The sequence below is a fragment of the Fistularia commersonii genome, chromosome 22 (assembly GCF_037954325.1).
Source record: "Fistularia commersonii isolate RoL2024-O1a breed Wild chromosome 22, RoL_Fcom_v1.0, whole genome shotgun sequence".
Taxonomy (NCBI): domain Eukaryota; kingdom Metazoa; phylum Chordata; class Actinopteri; order Syngnathiformes; family Fistulariidae; genus Fistularia; species Fistularia commersonii.
The window spans coordinates 1,886,231-1,908,797 of NC_141305.1; the positions used below are offsets into that span (position 1 = coordinate 1,886,231).

At 39.2% G+C, this 22,567-nt stretch overlaps 1 protein-coding gene across 2 annotated transcripts in view; it reads right to left on the minus strand.

Moving 5' to 3' along the window:
* Nucleotides 1–1,997: 1,997 nt before the first annotated feature.
* Nucleotides 1,998–22,567, minus strand: part of tmem8b (transmembrane protein 8B) — a 70,501-nt gene continuing 49,931 nt past the window's right edge. For both annotated transcript variants that reach the window (XM_086170005.1, XM_086170006.1), the window contains exons 12-13: nucleotides 11,271–11,387; nucleotides 1,998–3,198 (exon numbers count right to left, since the gene is read on the minus strand). In XM_086170005.1, coding sequence (XP_086026131.1) covers nucleotides 2,863–3,198; nucleotides 11,271–11,387 — 453 coding nt within the window. In that variant the 3' untranslated portion in view covers nucleotides 1,998–2,862. The remainder of the gene's footprint in view (nucleotides 3,199–11,270; nucleotides 11,388–22,567) is intronic.

Below are 22,567 nucleotides of genomic sequence, written 5' to 3' on the forward strand. Positions count from 1 at the left end.
ATTATATGATTACCGGCTTAATCAATTTTCTAGTTTGTTTTCAAACTAGTTTTCAGGCCCTCCTTATAGGAATACGCATTTTCCTGCAGATTTAGATGAAAGGGAAAGATAGCGCTGTCATGCCTGTCTGCCTCAGCAGGGCGGTAAAATAAGCAGCTTAGTGCCAAGACTGGAAATGAGGGAGCAGCTAGCATGACTCTGCCGGGCACATCTGAGGCGAGCCAATTTACAAAGTACACCTCGTGGTTTTCGCTATTTTGGAGGTTTTGGGTTTTCTTTTCATGCAGGGTAGCGATGACTTTCTCCGCTCGTGGTCGAAGTCTTGAGCCACGATCATAGCGGCGTAGCTCGGTTAGCTCAGCACGTTTGCAATGCTACGTGAGCCTCGAGTTCCAGTTTACTTTATTAACAGCAAAACCTGACTGTCTGCGCACCTTCGGCATAAGAATAGGAAAGAAAATACAAATGTAGCATAGCTATGCTGATGATTGCGTTTAGCCTATTTTAGGCTAGGAAGGAGCGCATCTGCTTGTTGCTGATTTTTGCAGCATGTTGATGCTAACTGGATATTCTGCTAACTTAAGAAGTCTTGAGTCATGAGCAAACCGCAATCAGACCTGTGTAGCATGGTTAGCTTTGTAGCCGCTTAGCTTCTCAGATGGTTTCTCGCTGAGTTTCAGTTTCCTGGGATCTCTGCATCTCTAGCGGTGTGAGAATAACAATGCGACACGTCTAGCATCGCTTTACTCGATGCTAACAGACAACCAGTCGTGTCAACAGATTAGCGAAGCAAAAGGAAGCGGCAACACTGAGATTGCGATTGGGCTATTTTAGGGTAGGAGATGAATAAACCTGCTCGTCAACGTTCTTTTTTTTAGACAATGTTTAGCTAACTAAATATTCTGCTTCCTCGGAAAGTCGAGATTCACCGTTCATCCATTATCCAACGACAATGGAGAATAACAATGCTACACATATAGCAGCGCTTTATTCAATGCTAATTGACGATTAGCTTAGCGATACATGTAGCTTCAAAAGCTCAGGCGTACAGTAAGAGACAGCGGCACGTCAAAACTTTTTATTTACGGGAATAAATCTAATCGAAGCTGTTGTTTTTCTTCGTAGGGGACATGGCATACCCAAGCACTGCAAACTGATCCGTCTGAGGAAAAATTTAGCTGCTAGTTTTTGATTTATTGAGAAAAAAAATTATATAAAATATACATTTCTTCAAATTAATTATTTTTATCTAAAATTTAAGTGTTTTTTTATGTGAGTTTTAGGTCATTTTTAGATTATTTCAGAAGGTGTACAATATTGAAAAACAGGACACATTTTTTTTTTGTCTTTGAACGGCCCGTCATGTGAAGCTGACTTGAAGCAGCGTTCCTGTGAACGTGGCCCTCAGAGACCTGGATCACACCAGAGGAGGAGCGAAGATCCATTTGATGTTTTTTTTTTCTTTCTTTTTTCCCAGTATCTTTATTGCATCAGGTGTTTTGAAGAAGGCTACCCTGTCAAAGTCCTGAGGGGGGGGGGGGGGGACTTATTGTGAACTTCCACCATTCACCCTCTCATTCACACGTCTGGGCGGATCTTGATGTACCTCCGGCATGTTTTTGGGCGGAATCGCTGCTCGATATTTTTAAAAATAGCAGATTTTAAAATCCGTCGTTTCCCCCCCTGAAGAGAAAGAAAACCTCATCTCGCAGCCCTCATTGTGTCATCCATCACCGGCGCCTCCCAAGGCGTCGCACACGTGCAGGAGTCTTCGCTTATGTCACGTCTCATTATATTCTGTCCAAAAAATAAATAAAATAAAATCTAAACCCTAAGAAGCTCCGGCTAATTACGTGTCGAGTGAACGGTCTTGAAAGGCTTCGTGTGAGAATTATTTATTCCTCGCTCTCATCCTGGGAGGACGCCGTCGTCGGGAATCGCCGTCGCCACGCCTTCGTCTCGGAGAACCGAAAAGCAGGAGCGACGCCGAGGCGAAGAAAGAAAGAAAACATTTATTGTTTATGAACGCGGTGTCGCACACAGATCCTGTCGGAGAGGGAGCGCGGCGACGGCCTTGGTTTTTGAGGTTTCTTTTGAGACGAACCCCGACCTCGGAAACAGGCAGCTGCACTTTGGAACCGTTCCCCCCCCGGGGAACAAATCAGCACATTCGTGTAAAAGCGGATACATTGCGATTTTGCCAAAAAAGACGGTCTATAACATTCCACACGACGACTAGGCTTTACATTTGTGACCCCTCCCGCCCTCCCGCCCCCCTTTAGCTTGGTGCTCATACCGTTATAAAAATGTACAGAATAACACTTTTTTGAACTTGTGTCTCAGTGCAAAAAGATAATATTCCAAAAAGAATTGAAAGAAAAGCCGTACCCTTTGACGAACCGCCCGCCCCTCTCTGAACCCCGATAGGTCGTTTATCACCGTCCTTTTTCCAGGACCTCCAATAAATAACTACCGTAACAGAAGCAGTTTTACAGTCACCGTCAGATAGCAGCAGTGTTCAGCTTTGACTTCAAATGCATATTCACAAACAACAGTGTGTAGATTTACACCCACGATTCATCGGGACTTGAACTATAATATATATTCATGTATAATAATAATAATAATAATAATAATAAATGCAGTTGTATTACCATGGCGATAACAGCAGAAGAAAGAATCCAATTGTGTCACGTCCGCATTAAAGTATTTACATCGGTTTGTTTTTCAAGTTCTGTGGCTTAATTTCCCGTGTGTGTGTGTGTGTGTGAGTGTGTGTGAACTTCCCAAGTAAAAGAAGGCAATGGAGTGTCTGTCAGGTGGGGGGGGGGGGGTGTAGTGGGCGGAGGGTGGAGGAGTTTATCAGCTGGTGCAGATGCTGTTTATGGAGATGATGGCCGGGTCCACCAGGCCCAGTTCTTCATGCTCGTTCACGCACAGCTGATAGCCGCAGCCTCGCCTACGCTTCAGCGGAGTCACCTTGGCGTCGGGTTTGGCGCGGGGCGGGAGGAGGAAGCCCACGCTCCCCGCGATCAGCATGTGCCAGATGCTGTGGATGTAGAAGTAGTTCTCCTCCGTCTCCACGAAGGCGTAGAGGGCCACGGCGGACGTGGCGATCATGGTGCCCGGGAAGAGGAAGAACGCCCAGCGCTTCCAGGTGGGCGGGTAGCAGCGCCGCCGGCGGATGGTGCGCACCGTCTGTCCGGCGAAGGAAAGAAAGTGAATTAGACGCTTTCGGACATTGGAAAAGTTCCGTCTGGAACCAAAATTGGTTCCAGGAAGTCGCCTCCTCCAGGGGAAGAAGAAGAGGAAGCCGACAAGAACACGGAGAGACAATAATGATCTTAGTTTTTAACCACCACCCAAAGGTTGCTGGTTGGCGGCTACAATCCCAACCTTCCTTGAAAACGACCTTCTCCTTCACCTGCCGGTTCCATTGCATCACCAAAGGAATCAGCCGGAACGCACCAACTTGGTCTGATCTGAAATAAGTGGCCAACCGCTCAAAAACAGCATCTTAAACCCACCCTTCGAGAAGGAGTTGGACCTTTGTCCCCAGAGCCGTCCAACTCCGCAATTCCCAGGAACCGTGCAAAACCCTCATTGCCATTCCAGTGTGACGCCGCTCATGATATATTTGTTATATAAATGCAGGGTGAGCTTACTTACAATTTTGCGCAATTCTGTACAGTAACTTCTCTATAGATATATATCTTCTTCTTTTCCTTTAGGCTTTTCCCTTCAGGGGCAACAGTGAATCAACTTCCTCCATCTAACCCTGTTCTCTGGATCCTCCTCTCTCACGCCAACTAACTTCATACCTTTTCTCACCATAAATCTTCTCTTTGGTCTTCCTCTAGACTTCCTTCCTCCACCTTCGGCAACCTTCTACCCAGATCTTCACCATCGTTTGGGTATGAACAGAGGACTGTTCATTTCCAACCATCCCAGTCATCACTTTGTCTTGGTCATACATGTCCTGCACCCCTGTGACAAATCCCTCTTTTCCTTTAGAGCTTTTCTCTTCAGGGGTCTCCACAGCAAATCAACCTTCTCCAGCTAACCTTATTCTCTGGATCCTCCTCTTTCACACCAACTCACCTCATATCCTCTCTCACTACGTCCATCAATCTTCTTCTCGACCTCAATTTCCTTCTCACTATCCCTTTCTGGCTTCTCTAGCCTTCTCTCCAAAACATCTAACATGTGCCATCCCTCTGATGGACTCATTCCTGATCCTATGCATCCTGGTCACTCCCAAAGAGAAGCTCAGCTTCTCCATCTCTGCGACTTCAAGCTCTGCCTCTTGTCTTTTGGTCATTGTCACTGTTTCTAGAGCATACAGCATCGCTAGTCGCGCCACTGTCTTGCACACCTTTCCTTTAAGTTTTATATATATATATATATATATATAAATCTTTAATTTTATTCTTTTTCTTAATTTTTGTAATTTGATTCAATATTTAATTCTATTCTTTTTTACAATTTTATTCTTTGATGTTCACAATTCGATGCTATTGCCCCTCGGGGGACAAATCACGTTTTTTTCCAATTCTGATTCTGATTCTCCCTGCCTTGCTTTGCCGTGTGAAGAGTCCCGTTAGCCACAAGCTAACGCTGCTCTTATTCAGCCCAAAATGTTGACGTTCCCCTGCAAAACCATCCTGAGCCTTCTCTTTGTCACACAGTTTTGGGCCGTTTTGTCACGAGGAAACATCTGAAAAGTGACAAAGTCGTTTTTAAAGCCGACGCTCTGCAAGAAGTATCTGCTCATCATTAACTTACAACTTCCACCAATCTCCTACGTATGGAACCGCAAGAAAGCGTCGGAGAAGGAGCGAAGATGGTTCTAAGAGCTGAAGGTTCCTGGTTCCTCTGCTGTCTGAATTTGCCAAGAAACGCCTCGGTTTTACAAAAAGTTCAAGGAAAAACAAAGTTCCCAGAGTGTGAAACAGACTGCGTACTGCAACTTTTAGGAAGCAGTTTGTAGAGATAAAAACTTCCGAATCACAAATGAATCCCAATGAATCGTAAATGTTTATCATCGCGCCCCGATACAAATATGATAATGATACGCTTTTGTTTAATTGCTTACGCGGTGCTGCCTTAAAGACGTGCTGAGCTGCACCGGAAAAAAATTAATAATAAAGAAAAAAACAATAGGAGAAAAGTGTATCACCCTTTCCCAAACCTTCAATCCCCGAACCCCCGCAAACTCATTCCGACAAAAACTGCTGAGGAGTGCGAGTTACATCTGCGTCCTCTCTGAGAACCCGATCAATAATTAGGGCCATAAAGTATTTCTAATGAGTGGGTTTTGAAACGGAATATTAGAGCGGGAGATCTGAGAGAGGAAAATGGAAGAAGCAGCAGAGCCACTGAGCTCTGACTGAGATGGACCTTTTCATACATGCATACATTCAGCACACATATATAGATATATAGTATATATAGTATATATGTATGTATGTTTTTATAGTACGTGTATATATACATTTATATACACAAACATGTAACACACACATATAGACGTACATATCTATGTATGCTTGTATAATTCTATGTATTTGTATAAACATATATATATATATATATATATATTAAAAAACTCATACAAATATAGATATACATATCTGTATACACACACATATATATATATAAATATACACAGTATGGACATTTTTTTGTTGTGCACCTATATTTTCATTCATATATATATATATATATATATATACGTATATAAATTGATACATTCATACATAAATATATCTGTCTACATATGTATATATACATATGTATATACATGTGACACACAAACATGTAACACACGCATATAGACATACATACATCTATTTATGCTTGTATAAATTCTGTATAAAAATGTATTTGCATAGACAAATATAAGTATGTGTGTATATATATATATATATATATATATATATACACACATATATTAAAAACTAATATAGATATAGATATGCATATCTGTATATACATACATATACATATATACAGTATGGATATATTTTTTGTTGTGCATCTATATGTATATATATATATATATACATACATACATACATACATAAATATGTGTGTGTACATTTATATGTATGTATACGTATATTTATACACATGTATATTCATGTCAATATACAGGTATATACATATAAATACATACATATATATATATATACGTGTGTGTGTGTGTGTTTGTGTGTGTGTGTGCAAAATAAATAATTATATATACACACATATGTAGACATATAACTGCGCACACATACAAATATGTATATGTATAAATATACATATTTACATGTAAATACATATATATGTAGGTATATAAGTACAGACATAAAAAAAATATGTATTTATAGAAGGTAAGCAATGTGCCCCCTCCTGACCCCGAGGTGAACTGAATGAATGAATGAATAAATAAATATTTGTTTGTAAAGTTACATGATGCGGTTGATATTTCGGATCGAAAAGGAAACAAACTGAAATGTCATCGGTTCAAACTTGCATTAGCGTCCATCGTTCTTATCAGTCAATGAATGTTTACATCTTACATGTCGTTGGTTAGCCTTTTTTTTCATAATAATAATTATTTCTTTTGTTTTTCCCAGTTTGTCATTTGCTGAATCCATCGCTTCATTGTGCAGAAAACAAACAATGCGGCCCAGAATGGCAACAAACAGCAGGGACCCAGGCGTGGACCATTTAAAGGGCGGCTGATTAATTCATATTTTTTTTTATTCCTCCACAAACACCGATTAGTTTCATTATATTTGCTTTTTTTTTCTCTGTCCCCACTAATCATGGTATAGTACATTCTCAAGGCATTGTAAGTCATCCATTAATGACCAAAGTAATTGCAAGCATTCTAGCAAGGAAATGGTTGAGATTAAATTATTATTCTCGCTTATGCGAAATGGAGTGAGGAAAATCTTGAAATGAGTTTGCCGAGTTTTACGGTAAACGGGGAACAACTTCCTGCTCCGGGGCGATCTTTGGAAACCGCATCGGGTTTGAGGAATTAGAGAGCTTTGGGATTGACGGATTGGGTCGGAGGTCTGGAGGGAGACCAGAGAGGAGGTTTATGAATGGAATAATGCAATTTAAAAAAAAAAAACAAAACTACTTTTTCATGATATTCTAATATTTTGAGATAGGATTTTTGAGTTTTCTTAAGATGTAAGCCATAATCAGCAATATTAAAGTAACGAAAGGCTTGTAATATTTCAGTTGATTTGAAATGAATCCAAAATGTATGACATTTTTGTTGAACTTTTTCACAATATTCTAATTTTCTAAGACAGTCCTGTATATAAAGTGCGAATGACAGCATGAATCGTATGCATGTTATACGTCTCTATATGAAAAATGAATGACAGGGTGAATTTAGTGACTCTATATGACCAGTATATGTATGTATATATACAGGACTGTCTCTGAAAATTAGAATATTGTGATGAAGTTCTTTATCTTCTGTAATGCATTTAAAAAAAAAATTACTTTTTCATGATATGCTAATATTTTGAGATAGGATATTTGAGTTTTCTGAAGGTTTAAGCCATAATAAGCAATATTAAAATACTATAAGGCTTGCAATATTTCAGTTGATTTGTAATGAATCCAGAATGTATGACATTTTTGTTTTTGTAATTGCATTACAGAAAATAAAGAACTTTATCACAATATTCTAATTTTCTGAGACGGTCCCGTATATAAAGTGTGAATGACAGCATGAATGGTATGCATGTTGTACGTCTTTATATGAAAAAGGAATGACAGGGTGAATGTAGTGGCTCTACATGACCAATACATGTATGTTCATATATATATATATATATATATATATATATATATATATATAAAGTGCGATGACAGCATAAATTGTATGCATGTTGTACGTCTCTATATGAAAAATGAATGACAGGGTGAATGTAGTGGCTCTGCATGACAATTGAATGGATCCATGTTTCTTTATGACATATGAATGAGGGAGTAAATGGTCGTCTCTATATAACATGTGAATGACAGCATGAATGGTGCACATATGTTGTATGTCTCTACATGAGGTGTGAATGAGAGGGTGAACGGGCGCATTTTTCTATATGACGTCAAAATGATTGGTTGTATATCTCTATATGACATATAAATGACAGGGTGAATGGAGTGACTCTATATGACCAGCATATGTCTATAAATATTTGTACAAAGTGCAAATGACAGCATGAATGGTATGCATGTTGTACGTCTCTATATGAAAAATGAATGACAGGGTGAATTTAGGGACACTATATGACCAGAATATGTATGTATATATAAATAAAGTGTGAATGACAGCATGAATGGTATGCATGTTATACGTCTCTATATGAAAATTTGACAGGGTGAATTTAGTGACTCTATATGACAAGTGAACAGATGAATGTCTTTATATGACAAATGAATGACGGGGCGAACGGTGCGACTGTATGACCAGTGAATGAGGGAGTCTTTATATAACATGCAAATAAATGACAGCATGAATGGTATAGATGTCATATCTCTCTACATTGCGTGTGAATGAGAGGGTGTGAATTTTTTTATATAACGTCAAAATGATTGGTTGCATAACTCTATATGACATATGAATGACAGGGTGAATGAAGTGACTCTATATGACCAGTATATATATATATATACAAAGTGCAAATGACAGCATGAATGGTATGCATTTTGTACGTCTCTATATGAAAAATTGACAGGGTGAATTAAGTGACACTATATGACAAGTGAACAGATGAATGTCTCTATATGACATATAAATGACAGGGCGAACGGTGCGAATGTATGACCAGTGCAAATAAATGAAAGCACGAATGGTAAACATGTCAAATGTCTCTACATGGCGTGTGAATGAGAGGGTGAACGGGCGCATTTTTCTATATGGCGTCAAAATGATTGGTTGCATATCTCTATAGGACATATGAATGACAGGGTGAATGGAGTGACTTTATATGACCAGTATATATATATATATGTATATATACTGGTCTTTGTATATTTCATTTGCATATACAAAGTGCAAATGACAGCATGAATGTATGCATGGTGTATGTCTCTACATGGCGTGTGAATGAGAGGGTGTGAATTTTTCTATATGGCCTCAAAATGATTGGTTGCATATCTCTATATGACATATGAATGACAGGGTGAATTGTCACATTTCTCCATATGACATGAATAATAGGGTGAATGGTTGTCTTAAAATGCGGCCTTGTATATTGACAACTGGTCCGAGGGTGCCTGAGAACATGAAAAGCAAGATAGATGAATGAATGAATGAATGAATGAATGAATGAAAACCTGAGTCTCCCACCTTCCTCTAACTGCAACCCCTGCGAGGACGGAGAAACGCTCATGTTTCTTTTGCAGAAATCGTCTTAAACATCCCCGGCTAAGACGGAGCCGCGATATTATTCCGAAACGTCTTCGCGCCATCGAAGCACGCGGCGAGATCCGTCTTACAAAAAAAAAAATATCAGCCGGAAAACCAGATAAAAAAGCATCGCCGTACCGCCGCGCTTGGATTCTGGAGCTGCGAGGAGTTTACATGGCGGAATTAAACAGCACTTCATCTTGCGCCGCTTTCTCCTCGGCTCCGGCTGACGGGAAGGTAAACTCTGTTGCTCCGACTCCCCCTCCATTCCGGTGCGAATCTTTCTCTCAGGAAGCCGCGGACCATGTTTTCAAACTCCTGTCAGAGGTTCCCCCCTTTTTAAAGGCCTATTTTTTTCCCTCCGAACCTTGCCTGAAAGACTATTACTTTTTTTTTTTTATCTTCTCAGTTCAGGGAGCACATTATGTCTCGGAGAAGAGTCAGTGAAAGTACAAGCTGACTTATAATGGAACTACAACCCATGACTAATACCCGCAGGCTGCAAAACTTTTAAAACCCCCCCTTTTCTCCCTCCTCGCGCTAATGTAAAATAGCTTTATTGGTCAGAAACCTTCAGTTTTCAGCCGTGCCCGTGTTCTGGCTCCTTAGGAGCTTAAGTTGCGGATTACGTTCTCTTACGCCCACGGACGGCGGTGCACTTCTCATCTACATGTTCAACAAGCTCGCCCGCGAATGCCGATCGGCACATTATACGTTCAAATAGAAATAAGTTAAAAAAATCATGCCTTAACCGCTCCGTGCAGAAGATGTGTAAACTTTTTTAGCAGACGTGTTGAATTCACACGGGAGTACACCGAATATCGGCGCTCCCTCTTATATTCGGAGGATATTTTTATTTCTTTATTGTAATCTGGGCGGTGAAGAGTTCTGTCTGAACAGCTTTATGGCTCAACGAGGGAGCGAATTAAAGAGCGAATGGTTGTTTATCTCCAAATGATGCGAGAATAAGAGGGAATGGTTGCATTTCTCTGCACAACCTGTGAATGACTGGGTGAATTATTGTATGTCTGCTGTGAATGAGTTGTGGGATGTGATGGGATATTTATAATATATAGTATAATATGTAATATATATTGTAATATGTATATAGTATTCATATTAATATTATTATTTATATTACTTATTATTATGATTATATTGTCTATATAGTTAATATTATTTATATAATAAATATGCATGCTATTGTATACACATATTTCATTATTAATTATATTAATGTAATTAAAATAATTATATTATAATAATATTATATTATAATACTATTAACAGTAATAATAATAATAATAATAAATATACATAAAAATAAAATATTATATATGTGTATATATATCTATATATATATATATAGACATATATAGAGATAAATATTAAATTTTATACACACACAAAATATAACATAATAATTTATACTTTGTTATACATACAAATGCACACACACACACACACACACACACACACACACACATATATATATATATACACACACATATATATACATACATGTATGTATGTATATATTTATATATATTTGTATGTATATATGTATATATGTGTGCGTGTGTATGTATATATTATAATGTTTATTATATATATATATATGTAATATTATATTATATTAATAATAATAATAATAATATTATATTATTATTATGATGACCTGAGGTCAGGATATGAATGAGTGAGGCAGGAGGAGCCGGGAACCGAACCGACGACTTCCCATTTTGAGGGGAAACCCGCTTTAGCATTTGAGCCACAGCCCCGATTTGCAACCGCACATCTTTGTTTTGTTGTCAGTCACCGGAGTAAACATCTGCGCTGCACCTACCCAGGCCACGGCCATGATGCCCAAAGCAAACAGACTGGGTCCAAGCAGGTTCCACAGGCCGTGGCGGTCCAGCTGCAAAGCCATGGACAGAGACATGGCTCCCAGCAGATACAGCACCTGCAGAAAAAAAAAAAAAAGATCAATAAGCTCAACTGTTCACCCCTAAAAATGTCAAAACGGCAATCGGCCGGCAGACGGCGAAGAAATGGCCTTTGTGGAAAATGAAACGCTGGTAATGGCCTGTCGAAACTCTAATCGCCTCAACACGTATTAGAAAGGGTTGCAGAATTCCCAGCCATGTTTGAAATGGTAATGACTGACAGCTCCTAATTATCCGCCGCCTCGCTTCTCCGCCGTCACTGAGGAGGAGGCGAAGCGGGGCTCTCGCTTTGCCGCCAATAAACAAAATGACCACGGCCTCCCGATGGCGGCGACGGGATCATGTTAGCGGGATGGTCGGCGTGGAGCGATTAGGAACCTTCGCTTCAATAACAGATGCCGATATTGATGCTTGGGAGGCTGTTTTCGGGGGGGGCGACGGTTACCCAACTGTTAGTTTTGCATCAGGAGGCGAGCCATCCCGTTCTTTATGAATTCCGAATCGCGGCCAAGCGATTTTGGTGAGCGATCCCGATGTTCTGATATCAAAATGTAACGCGATGAGCAGAAAAATGGCAAAATTAACTGTTTTTTTTTTGTTTTTTTTTTTTTCAACCCGCCAAGAGACGTGGATTCCAAACATGAATCGAGCAGATGTCGGGATGCCGTCGGTTCACTCGATAGCCACGTCATCAGAGATGCGATGGTAATGGAATAGAAAAGCTCTGTCATTGCAAAGTGCAATATAATGAAATCAAAGTGCATCTCCAGTCACACACACACAGGAAAAAAAAAAAGTATATATATGTGTGTGTGTTTGTATGTATACTGCAAATAAAGGCAACACTTGTAAACAATGTAACTCCGAGTCGATCACACTTGTGTGAAATCAAGGTGTCCACTTCGGAAGTTATGGATTCATTCGGAGTTGTTTTAAGGATAATTTCATCAACGATCATTTTTATGTGATTTTGTTGTCAGCACATTCAACTATGTAAAGAACAAAGTTTTTAATTTGAATATTTCATTCATTTACATCTGAGATGTGTTATTTTAGTGTTCCCTTTATTTTTTGGGGGCAAATTTATATATAAGTATATACATATATATATATGCTTGGTGTATGTGTATATATGAATATACATATATACATACACATACACAAATACATATAGATGTATATGTATGTGTGCTTGTGTACATATATACACTGCCTATATATATATATATATATATATATACAGAAATATAAACATACAGTGTATATTATGTACTGTAGGGATGTGTAACACAGTGGAACAATGTATATATATGGTGAGTCATATATCTGCATATTCACATGCATTGTATATATATATATATATATATATATATATATACACATAGCTTACATATATACATATACACTGCATCTATATTTATATAGGATAAGACACACTTTATTGATCCTGTCAGAGCAGCACAGCAACGACAACATACAATATATAATATCTACACACACATGCAGCGTGTGTATATATATGTATACAGTGTGTGTATTTATAAGTATACAATGGATATTCACGATTCATATACTCTCTCTGTCCCTTTAAATGGGTAGATATAAATATATTTATTCGATTCGTTGCATATGATAGATAGATAGATAGATAGATAGATAGATAGATAGATAGATAGATAGATAGATAGATAGATAGATAGATAGATAGATAGATAGATAGATAGATAGATAGATAGATAGATAGATAGATAGATAGATAGATAGATAGATAGATAGATAGATAGATAGATAGATAGATAGATAGATAGATAGATAGATAGATAGATAGATAGATAGATAAAAAGTACTTTGGGCTGGGAGTTGAATTCGGCTTGTCGGTTAGCCAGAATGCTAAAAAATAAAAAAGTTCTGTCGGGATAGGAGGTGTTTCAAGCGTGGACCAATTTCAAGTTTGGCGAAACGTTGGAAAAAAGCCACAGCTGTGGGCTCGCAAAACAAAGAGCACGTCTAACAGCCGCTAGATTTAAATTTATCGATTAGATGTTTTGAATAAGGCCTTTTTTTCTGGTCAGCGCCATCCATAATGAAAACAAGGGGCTAACGGCAGCCTCGTCCTGCAGTGTTATCTGACCTTCTCTGGAAAGCTTACCATCAGAGAGGAAACAGAAATGCTAATCAGACATGAACGCCTTCAGCCTAACGAGCACCGACTGACCTTTGTCAAGTTCAACGTGTTGTTCGGATACTGATTTCTTTAAAAAAAAAAAAAAAAAAAAAGACTTGTAGCGGCGCGGTGGTTAGCGCCTCCTCCTCCTCACAGCAAGAAGCTTCGTGAGAAAGTGAACCGTTGCGTGTCTGATACGCGGCCTTAAATAAATGCATAGATGATAAATAAATCCCTGCAAGACACGGACGTCCTCGATTGCGAGCGACGCCAACCTGTTCAGCCTCCTCTCTTCTGGGAGAAGCTCCCGGAGCCTCCAGAAACGCTCCACCACCACACTTACTAGCATGCTGCTAATGCGCCACATACCATCATGGTACTACTTCCTGACCTTTGCACTGAGCCGGAGCTGTCAAACTCATTTTGGTCCGGCGGCCACATACGGCCTCATTTGGCGTCAAGGTGGCCTGAACAGAAAAATCCTAGTTACCTAGAAGTAACACTAAGTCCAAATTTTCCCCTTTTGTTTCAGTGTAAAGGAAAATAAAAATCCAACAAATTGAGATTCATGAAGAAAAGCAAAACAAGTTCCGTCTTCTCGGTTGTATTTTTCCCCTCGGTGAGTCTCAATGTTGCACTGAAACTCGTCGCATCCACACCGAGCATACATGTTCCTTATTAACCTCAACCAACAAATAAGAAACGGTCCCCTTTTTTGGAAAACCCTACACTCCACGTCCACTTTTCTCTTTTATTACAACAACATCTTGCTGATGAGGGTGTCAGATCCGACGGAAAAGCAGCTAAATTTCGAATAAAATGAGTAAAAATGCTATTTACAGACCTCGTTGTTCCCATCTGCTGTAAGTTGTGAGTCACATCTTGTTAGCAACATGTGTTAGCAACACGTGTTGTGTCTACTATGCACCCATAGCAGACAACATTGGAACTGCATATTTATTTTAAAAACATAGTTCATGATTTTTATGTAATTTTTGAAATTGTTAATTTATTCCAGGGGCCGGATTGGACCCCCTGGTGGGCCGGTACCGGCCCGCGGGCCGTACGTTTGACACCTCTGCACTGAGCCCGGAAAAAAAAGAAAAACCTCTCTGCTGCTACTCTGTCACACTGTCAAATATCAGTTTGTATCTGCGTGCACTTTTGGAATCTGAGCTGCCATGCAGGAGGTCTAAAGGAAGAGCAAAGAGAAGACTTGTACACTAAGTGAGAGAGGATATGAAGTTAGTTTTGTGTCACAGAGGAAGAACTGCTGTGGCGAAAAGCCCAAAGGAAAGAAGAGGATCTGCGTGCACGTTCTACTTCATAGCTCATAGTTTAATGTTTACTGTTTAATGTGAAATTTTACTCTTAATTTGCAAAGCACCCTTTTTTTTTTTTGCACAACTACTACTTTGCACTGAGAAAACCATTGCGCTGCTACTGCACCAAACATCGGGGTCAGAATCCCAATCACAAAAACTATATTTGTCCCTGAGGGGCAACTGAGGGGCGCAACTTCAAAACTGTGAACATCAAGAATAAAATTTTGAATAAGTAAATAAATAAAATATATACACCTATATATATATATATATATATATATATATAGGTGTATATGTATATATATACACACACATATATATGTGTCTACGTGTATATATACACGTATATATGTATATATATATATACAAACACAAATATATATGTCTACGTGTATATATATACACACACACATATATGTATATATAAATACTCAGACGCTTATATATACGTATATATATATATATATACGTATATACATATACATACATATATATGTATGTATGTATATGTATATATATCTACACACACACACATATATATATGTCTATGTATATACATAGACATACATATATATGTATATGTATATATATATATATATATATATACATACACACGTGTATGTATATATACACACACACACACACGTATATATATACACACATATGTATACATATATACATATACATACATATACATATATACACGTATATACAAATACATATACACATACACATATATGTATGCATTTTTTAACTTATTTTTTTTATTTATTATTCTCACTTTTTGGATTTTATTCTTTCATGTCCACAATTTGCCCCCCAGTTGCCCCTCAGAGACAAATAAAGTTTTTTTTCTGATTCGGTTTTTAATGTTTACTATTTAACACTACAGTGCACTTTTCTGCTAAATTGCACTGAGTTATCGTTATTATTTTGCTCATTTCACATCACGGTGTCAATAAAGCAGTAAATGAACGCACGTGCTTTCACGTTTACATCACGGGTTTCATCATTTCTCCAACCGAAGACTTTTTCATGCAAAATGACACTGATAAAAACCAGAAGCTGGACTCGCGTGACGTTCATCCGGTCGCAGCCACCAAAGCGAAAAGTGGGTCTGCGTGACGTACAGAAATAGACGTCCCTCATGAATCCTTACAACGTCGCCTGTCACAGTGACGGATAAGGCCTCATCACGCGTCCACGTTTTTGCATACGGCGCATGTACACATGCATGTTTTGGCGGTTCGGCGTGACCCAGCGGTGCAGAATGACTGATGAGCTGCGTCGCGCCGCTCCTCCCAGCCTCGGTCTGTTCCAATTAGTCTCGTTCCCCCTGCAGGAGGGTCATCCCCTCCCCGCCTGAACACCCTGAATATCTGCTCGGGTTTAACCGGGACAAAAAAAAACAAAAAAAAAAAGAAGCAGAAATGTGACGCCGGGCTTTCTTAACGCACGCACCGAATCCTATTGGCGCTTTTTATAGATGCCGCTTCATGTCAAATCGCAAGATCGAGCGAGATAAACGAGGAGGAACGTCTGGATGTCCTGGAAATACAAGAAGAAGAAAAAAAAAAAAAAAGCTAAAATGATAATTTGTTGGAATTGTTTCACAGGAAGCACATTTCCGATCAAAGGGAAGAAAAAAATTAACACCTTATCTTTCACGAGATAGGATCTTGTAATTAAGAGATGGGGATCTCACTATTATGAAATTGGGAATTTGTAATTATTGCCGAATATGAAACATGTGGTATCAGTGCACCTTTGTACGTTTCTCTGGTTAAAGTTGGTCAGAAATAAAACCTTCAATCACACGTTCACAACGGGCGCGATAACCGACCGACCGGTTAAATATGGAAATAATCGAATCCTGATCTCCCTGCTGTATATCAACCTTATCATAACAAATGCACCTGACTGGGAGCTGGATATGATTAGGCGAGATCACTTTTTTGTGTTTTAGTAACTGAATTAAATTTCATTTATTCATTATATACGCCGTCAGGGTCACGCGAGGCCTGGAGAATGTCACGGCTGTCGCATTCACACGTCATATATAGACATAAAATTATTAACCCCCTCATTCACGTATCGTATACACAACGTTCATCCTCTCATTCAAGAGTCATATTGAGAGATGCAACCCATTGACTTTCAGACATGATGAAGAAACTTACAATAATTCACCCTCTCATTCACAAGTTATATAGAGACCTGCAACAATTCATCCTCTCATACACCTGTTTATTAACACCATTCATCCTCTCATTCACTCCCATACAAACACCATTCATCCTCTCATTCACTCACATGTAAACACCATTCATCCTCTCATTCATACGTCATATTAACATCATTCATCCTGTCATTCACGTGCCATATTGAGACATGCAACCCATTCACCTTCTCATGGTGAAGAACCTCATGAACCTACAATAATTCACCCTCTCATTCACAGGTTATATGAAGACATAAAACATTCATCCTCTCATGCACCTGCATATAAACATAATTCACCCTCTTATTCATCTCATATAAACACTATTCATCCTCTCATTCGTGCATTGTATAGACATGCATCCATTCACCCTCTCATTCACTCACATATAAACACCATTCATCCTCTCATTCAAACATCATACTAACATAATTCATCCGCTCATTCATACATCATATTAACATCATTCATCCTGTCATTCACGTGTCATATTGAGACACGCAACCCATTCACCATCTCATTTAGACACGTTGAAGAAACCTACAATAATTCACCCTCTCATTCACAGGTTATATAAAGACATACAACATTCATCCTCTCATGCACCTGTTTATAAACACCATTCATCCTCTCATTCATATCATATAAACACTATTCATCCTCTCATTCATGCATTGTATAGACATGCATCCATTCATCCTCTCATTCACTCACATGTAAACGCCATTCATCCTCTCATTCATACGTCATATTAACATCATTCATCCTCTCATTCACGTATCATATTGAGACATGCAACCCATTCATCGTCTCATTCAGACACGGTGTAGAAACCTACGATAATTCACTCTCTCATTCACAGGTTATATAAAGACATACAACATTCACCCTCTAATGCACCTGCATATTAACATCATTCATCCTCTCATTCATACTTCATATTAACATCATTCATCCTCTCATTCACGTGTCATATTGAGACATGCAACCCATTCACCTTCTCATTCAGATATGATGAGGAAACTTACAATATTTCACCCTCTCATTCACAGGTTATAAAGAGACATGCATCCATTAACCCTGTCATTCACTTGTCCTCTATAAACAAAACTATTCAACCTCTCATTCGCACATCATATATAGATATAAAGCTCTTCACCCTCTCATTTACTCGCATTTAAACACTATTCATCCTCTCATTCATTCATCATATATGTAGACATAAAGCTGTTCACCCTCTCATTCACACATCATACAGAGATCATCAACTATTCCCTCATTCACACGTCTGGAGGTCTGAGGTTCTCTGAGGAGCACGCAGACTTCTCACCTGGAACCAAGGACCAGGGTCGAACCTGACGGACCCAGGATGCACCAAAAACTCAAATCCTGATTGGAATCGGCAGACGTTGCGTTCATCCCGGGTCATCCTGAGAGCCCGTCGAATGAAAAGGTCCCCCTCGCTAGCTTTCTTTGGAGATTTGAACCAAATTAGGCGGTCGCTCACTAAACAGAAGTATAAAAATTCTTAATCTAGCAGTGTTGAAATACAGCTGTGAACCACAGGAGACCCGTGGCTCCTCTCAGTGAGACATAAGCTCCCGTGAAAATGGGATTTGTGAACTCTAAGTGGTTCTCTTAAATATTGACAGAATAACACTCTTAGCCTTGCGTTTCTACGTCTCTGGATCTCCATCATCAAGAGGTTTTATGGGCGATTATCTGTGCAGCTATTCATGGAGCGTAGCGTTGCAATTTCTTAAAAAACCTTTAACAAACGCTCCTGGTAGCAACTTTTCGTTTGCTTTGATCGGGGCTCAGACTTTGGCTCACGTCAAACTGTCTCACCATCTGACCAGTCCATTAAATAACAAAGACATCACATATTGCATCGTGAGGTGTATCGTTCTAAAATATATCTTATGAAATAGCATGTCATAGTCCCAAAATTAGAATATAATTTAAAAAAATGTAAAAATTAAATTACTTAAAGAATTTAAGTAATACAATAAAATAAAATAAAATAAATTACTTCAAACCTTCTCAGCTGCTGCTAAGCCGTTAGCCTGCAAGCTAGTGCTGTGCTTGCAAGGTGTATCGTTCTAAAATATATCTTATAACATTGCATATCATAGTTCCATAATTAGAATATAATTTAAAAAAATGTAGAAATTAAATGATAAAAAAATGTGAGTCATTAAATAAAATAAAAAAAATTATTTCAAACCTACTCAGCTGCTGCTAAGCCATTAGCCCGTAAGCTAGTGCTGTGCTTGCAAGGTGTATCGTTCTAAAATATATCTTATAACATGACATACCATAGTCCCGAAATTAGAATATAATTTAAAAAAATATAAAAATTGAATACTGAAAAAATGTAGGTAATATAATGAAATAGAAATAAAATAAAATAAAATAAAATAAAATAAAATAAAGGCATATTTTCTTCTCTTGTAATTTAATATGCTCTGGAACAACAGGGCCAGGCAGCAATAACCGGACTGGCTGAGCCCTTTTCTTTATTTATGAAAGCGTCTCGGAACAAACACGCAAATACGTGAATTAAAAACACCCCGAAAGGAAATGATGATGGTTATCAGTCTATATGTCTGGTTGGAAAAAGCAAAGGGCGCTCACGGTTCACCTGCAGCAATATCTTGACGGGAATAAATGAACAAAGCAAGCGGGGCCCCCGAAAAGCCCGAGCCTGACGGGCCCCGATAAGTCCGGCCGGGGGTCTGGAACACAGATGCGTCGCTCCGACGCCACCGGCCGTTATCTGTCCGCCGCCAATTCACGCCACCGACGCGGTGACCTTCAGCCCGCCCGGATTAATGCTTGTTTTGAAGCCCTCTGTTGCAGGCAGTGTCCTTGCACGCCATTTCACTGATATTAATACGTCCTATCAGGTCCTCCTCCCCTGTTGCTGCCACGGTCACACACACACACACACACACACACACACACACACACATATGCACAATGTGTCTCCCCAGTACATAAACACACAGTTGCACTTGCCAGTCCTGACATGTGCGATTTGATTAGTGACCACATACTGCAGTGCTCAGCAGAAAGGAAAACTCCAGAGGACAGCAGATGTTCCCCCCTTTCTCCTGCTACTCCTTCCAATCTCGCCCTCCCCCGCCTCACACACACACACACACACACACACACACACACACACACACCATCCTTTAGTCTGCTCCACCTTGGTATGCAGCCAGGGAGTGACCCGGGGAGAAGAAGCACCTGCTCGCTCTTCTTTTTTTTCCTTCGTTTTTTTTCTCATTTTCTGTTACGCGCCGCAATATGTCAACAACAAGACAATTTAGCATCTCACGCCGGCGTATTGATCGCTTAATTTCGAGGCTGAAAACGAGGCCGCGTTTGTCAACGGCTCCACCGGCGGCTTGAGGATTTGTCTGGACTCGGACGCTAGCTCGGGTGCTACCTCGCTAGCACAACACGTGATGGTGGCGAGCGATACAGTCAAATAGCGTGTTTTGAGTCGCCGCGCGGCGCCCGGGGGATCCAAATAACGCCCGTTGTGGCTTTATCTGCTTCCCAGCTGGAGGGGCGGCGGGCGTTTCGGTGAACGAGGTTGTGAAAAAGCGGCTCATTAAATATTAAAGTTATTATTGTAGCGTGTCGGCTAATAGGAAGGAGCTGTTAGCCCGATTGTTATTATTAGCATGACACCCCTGCTGTCCCTATCACTATTTTCTATCTCTCTATTTCCCTTTTTTAGCACAACTGGCGGAAGCAGAAGGCCGCCAACGCTGCACTGGGATCCATCCGAAGCAGAAAGACACTCGCGCTTTCATTTCAAGGTCATATAGAAAATATGCCATATACAAAAAGCTAAAATATTTACTCTTAAATATAATATAATATATAGAAAAATAATATTAATATTAATATAATATTAATTTAAAAATTTAATATTCGATATATTAAACATTTAATATGAGATAAATTTAATATCAAATGTTTCATTTATTTAATATTAAATTAAAATGACATTAAAAATGGCATTAAAAATGACAGCATACATGTCAGATAAACATGCAACAATTCATCCTCTCATTCATGCATCATAATAGAGAATCATGTGAGCATTCACTCTGTCGTCCACACGTCTTATAGAAACGTCCAACTTCTTCTCCAGCGAACCTCTGACACGCATGTTGAGTTTTAGATGCATGTAAAGCAGGCGTGTCCAAAGTCTGGCCCGCGGGCCAAAAGCAGCCCATGTTCGTATTTACGCCGGATTTACACAGCTTCGGTCATAAAATCGAAAATAAGCGACTTTTGAGCGCAGTATAGAACATTTTGTACAAAAAAAGCTGTTTTATCTTTCACCAGAAGAAGCTTCAGACGCTCCTTTATGCCCACAGCCATTATGTCACACTGTTGTTTAATCCTTGTTAGTTTCAGCCCGTTCGCTGACATTTCTGTTTATTTACTTAATTTATGTCACTGCTATTGTCACTCTGTTTATGTTTAGTTTTGGTTGTCTTTTTTTTTTTTTTTAATATATATCCTGTTATCCAATCTTATCCTTAATGTTTTTATTCCCTCTGCTGTTTATTTTTGGATGTCTTTTGCTATTTTCTAACTGTCTTCTAATGGTCTCTCTATTTATATTCATATTCACATTTATTGTTATTTATTATTATAACTATAACTGTTATTTTATTTTATTTATCTTAAGATGGCAGTAGACCTGCAAATTCTCGACTCAGGAAAGGACACTATGCGATCCTTTCCGGCCTATTTGGCCAAAAATGGCGACTGTAACTAAAAAAAGGAGGTTAATCGCTTTAAGGATTAATGTTTAGATTTATGTTCTGTGTTAAGACATGAAAAATATGCCATTTGCAATAAGAAATTTCATGAAATAGTTCATTTGTATTTAATGTATTGCTTCTCAAATAGTGGGAACCAATGCAAAGAGCAGGAAATATGAAACCCTCCAGAGACACCATGGAAAAATATTTAACAGGATTGATAAGAAAAGCAGACGAAAGACACCCGAAAGCTAAGACGAGGAAATACGACGAAGCGTACGTAGCGCTTGGCTTCACTGTGACGACGGCGGGAGACAAGGGAAGGCCGGTGTGTTTACTGTGTCTGAAAATGTTGGCAGCAGACAGCGTGAAGCCAAATGAATGAAGGCATCACCCCATTACGCTGATAAGCCACTCGAGTTTTTTCAGCGAAAAACGTGCCAAATATTGCCAGCAATCATCCCCGATTTGTGAAAGCTACTTCAGGAAACCAGCGAAACAGTAACAATGACGAAAAAGACAGGAGACAAAGCTGGAGGTCGCAGAGATGAAGATGCTGAGGTTCTTTTTGGGAGTGACCAGGATGGAGAGGATCAGGACGGAGACCAGATCAGAGGGACGGCACATGTTAGATGTTTTGGAGAGAAGGTCTGAGATGGTTGGGTCATGTACAGAGGAGGGAGAGTGAATATAT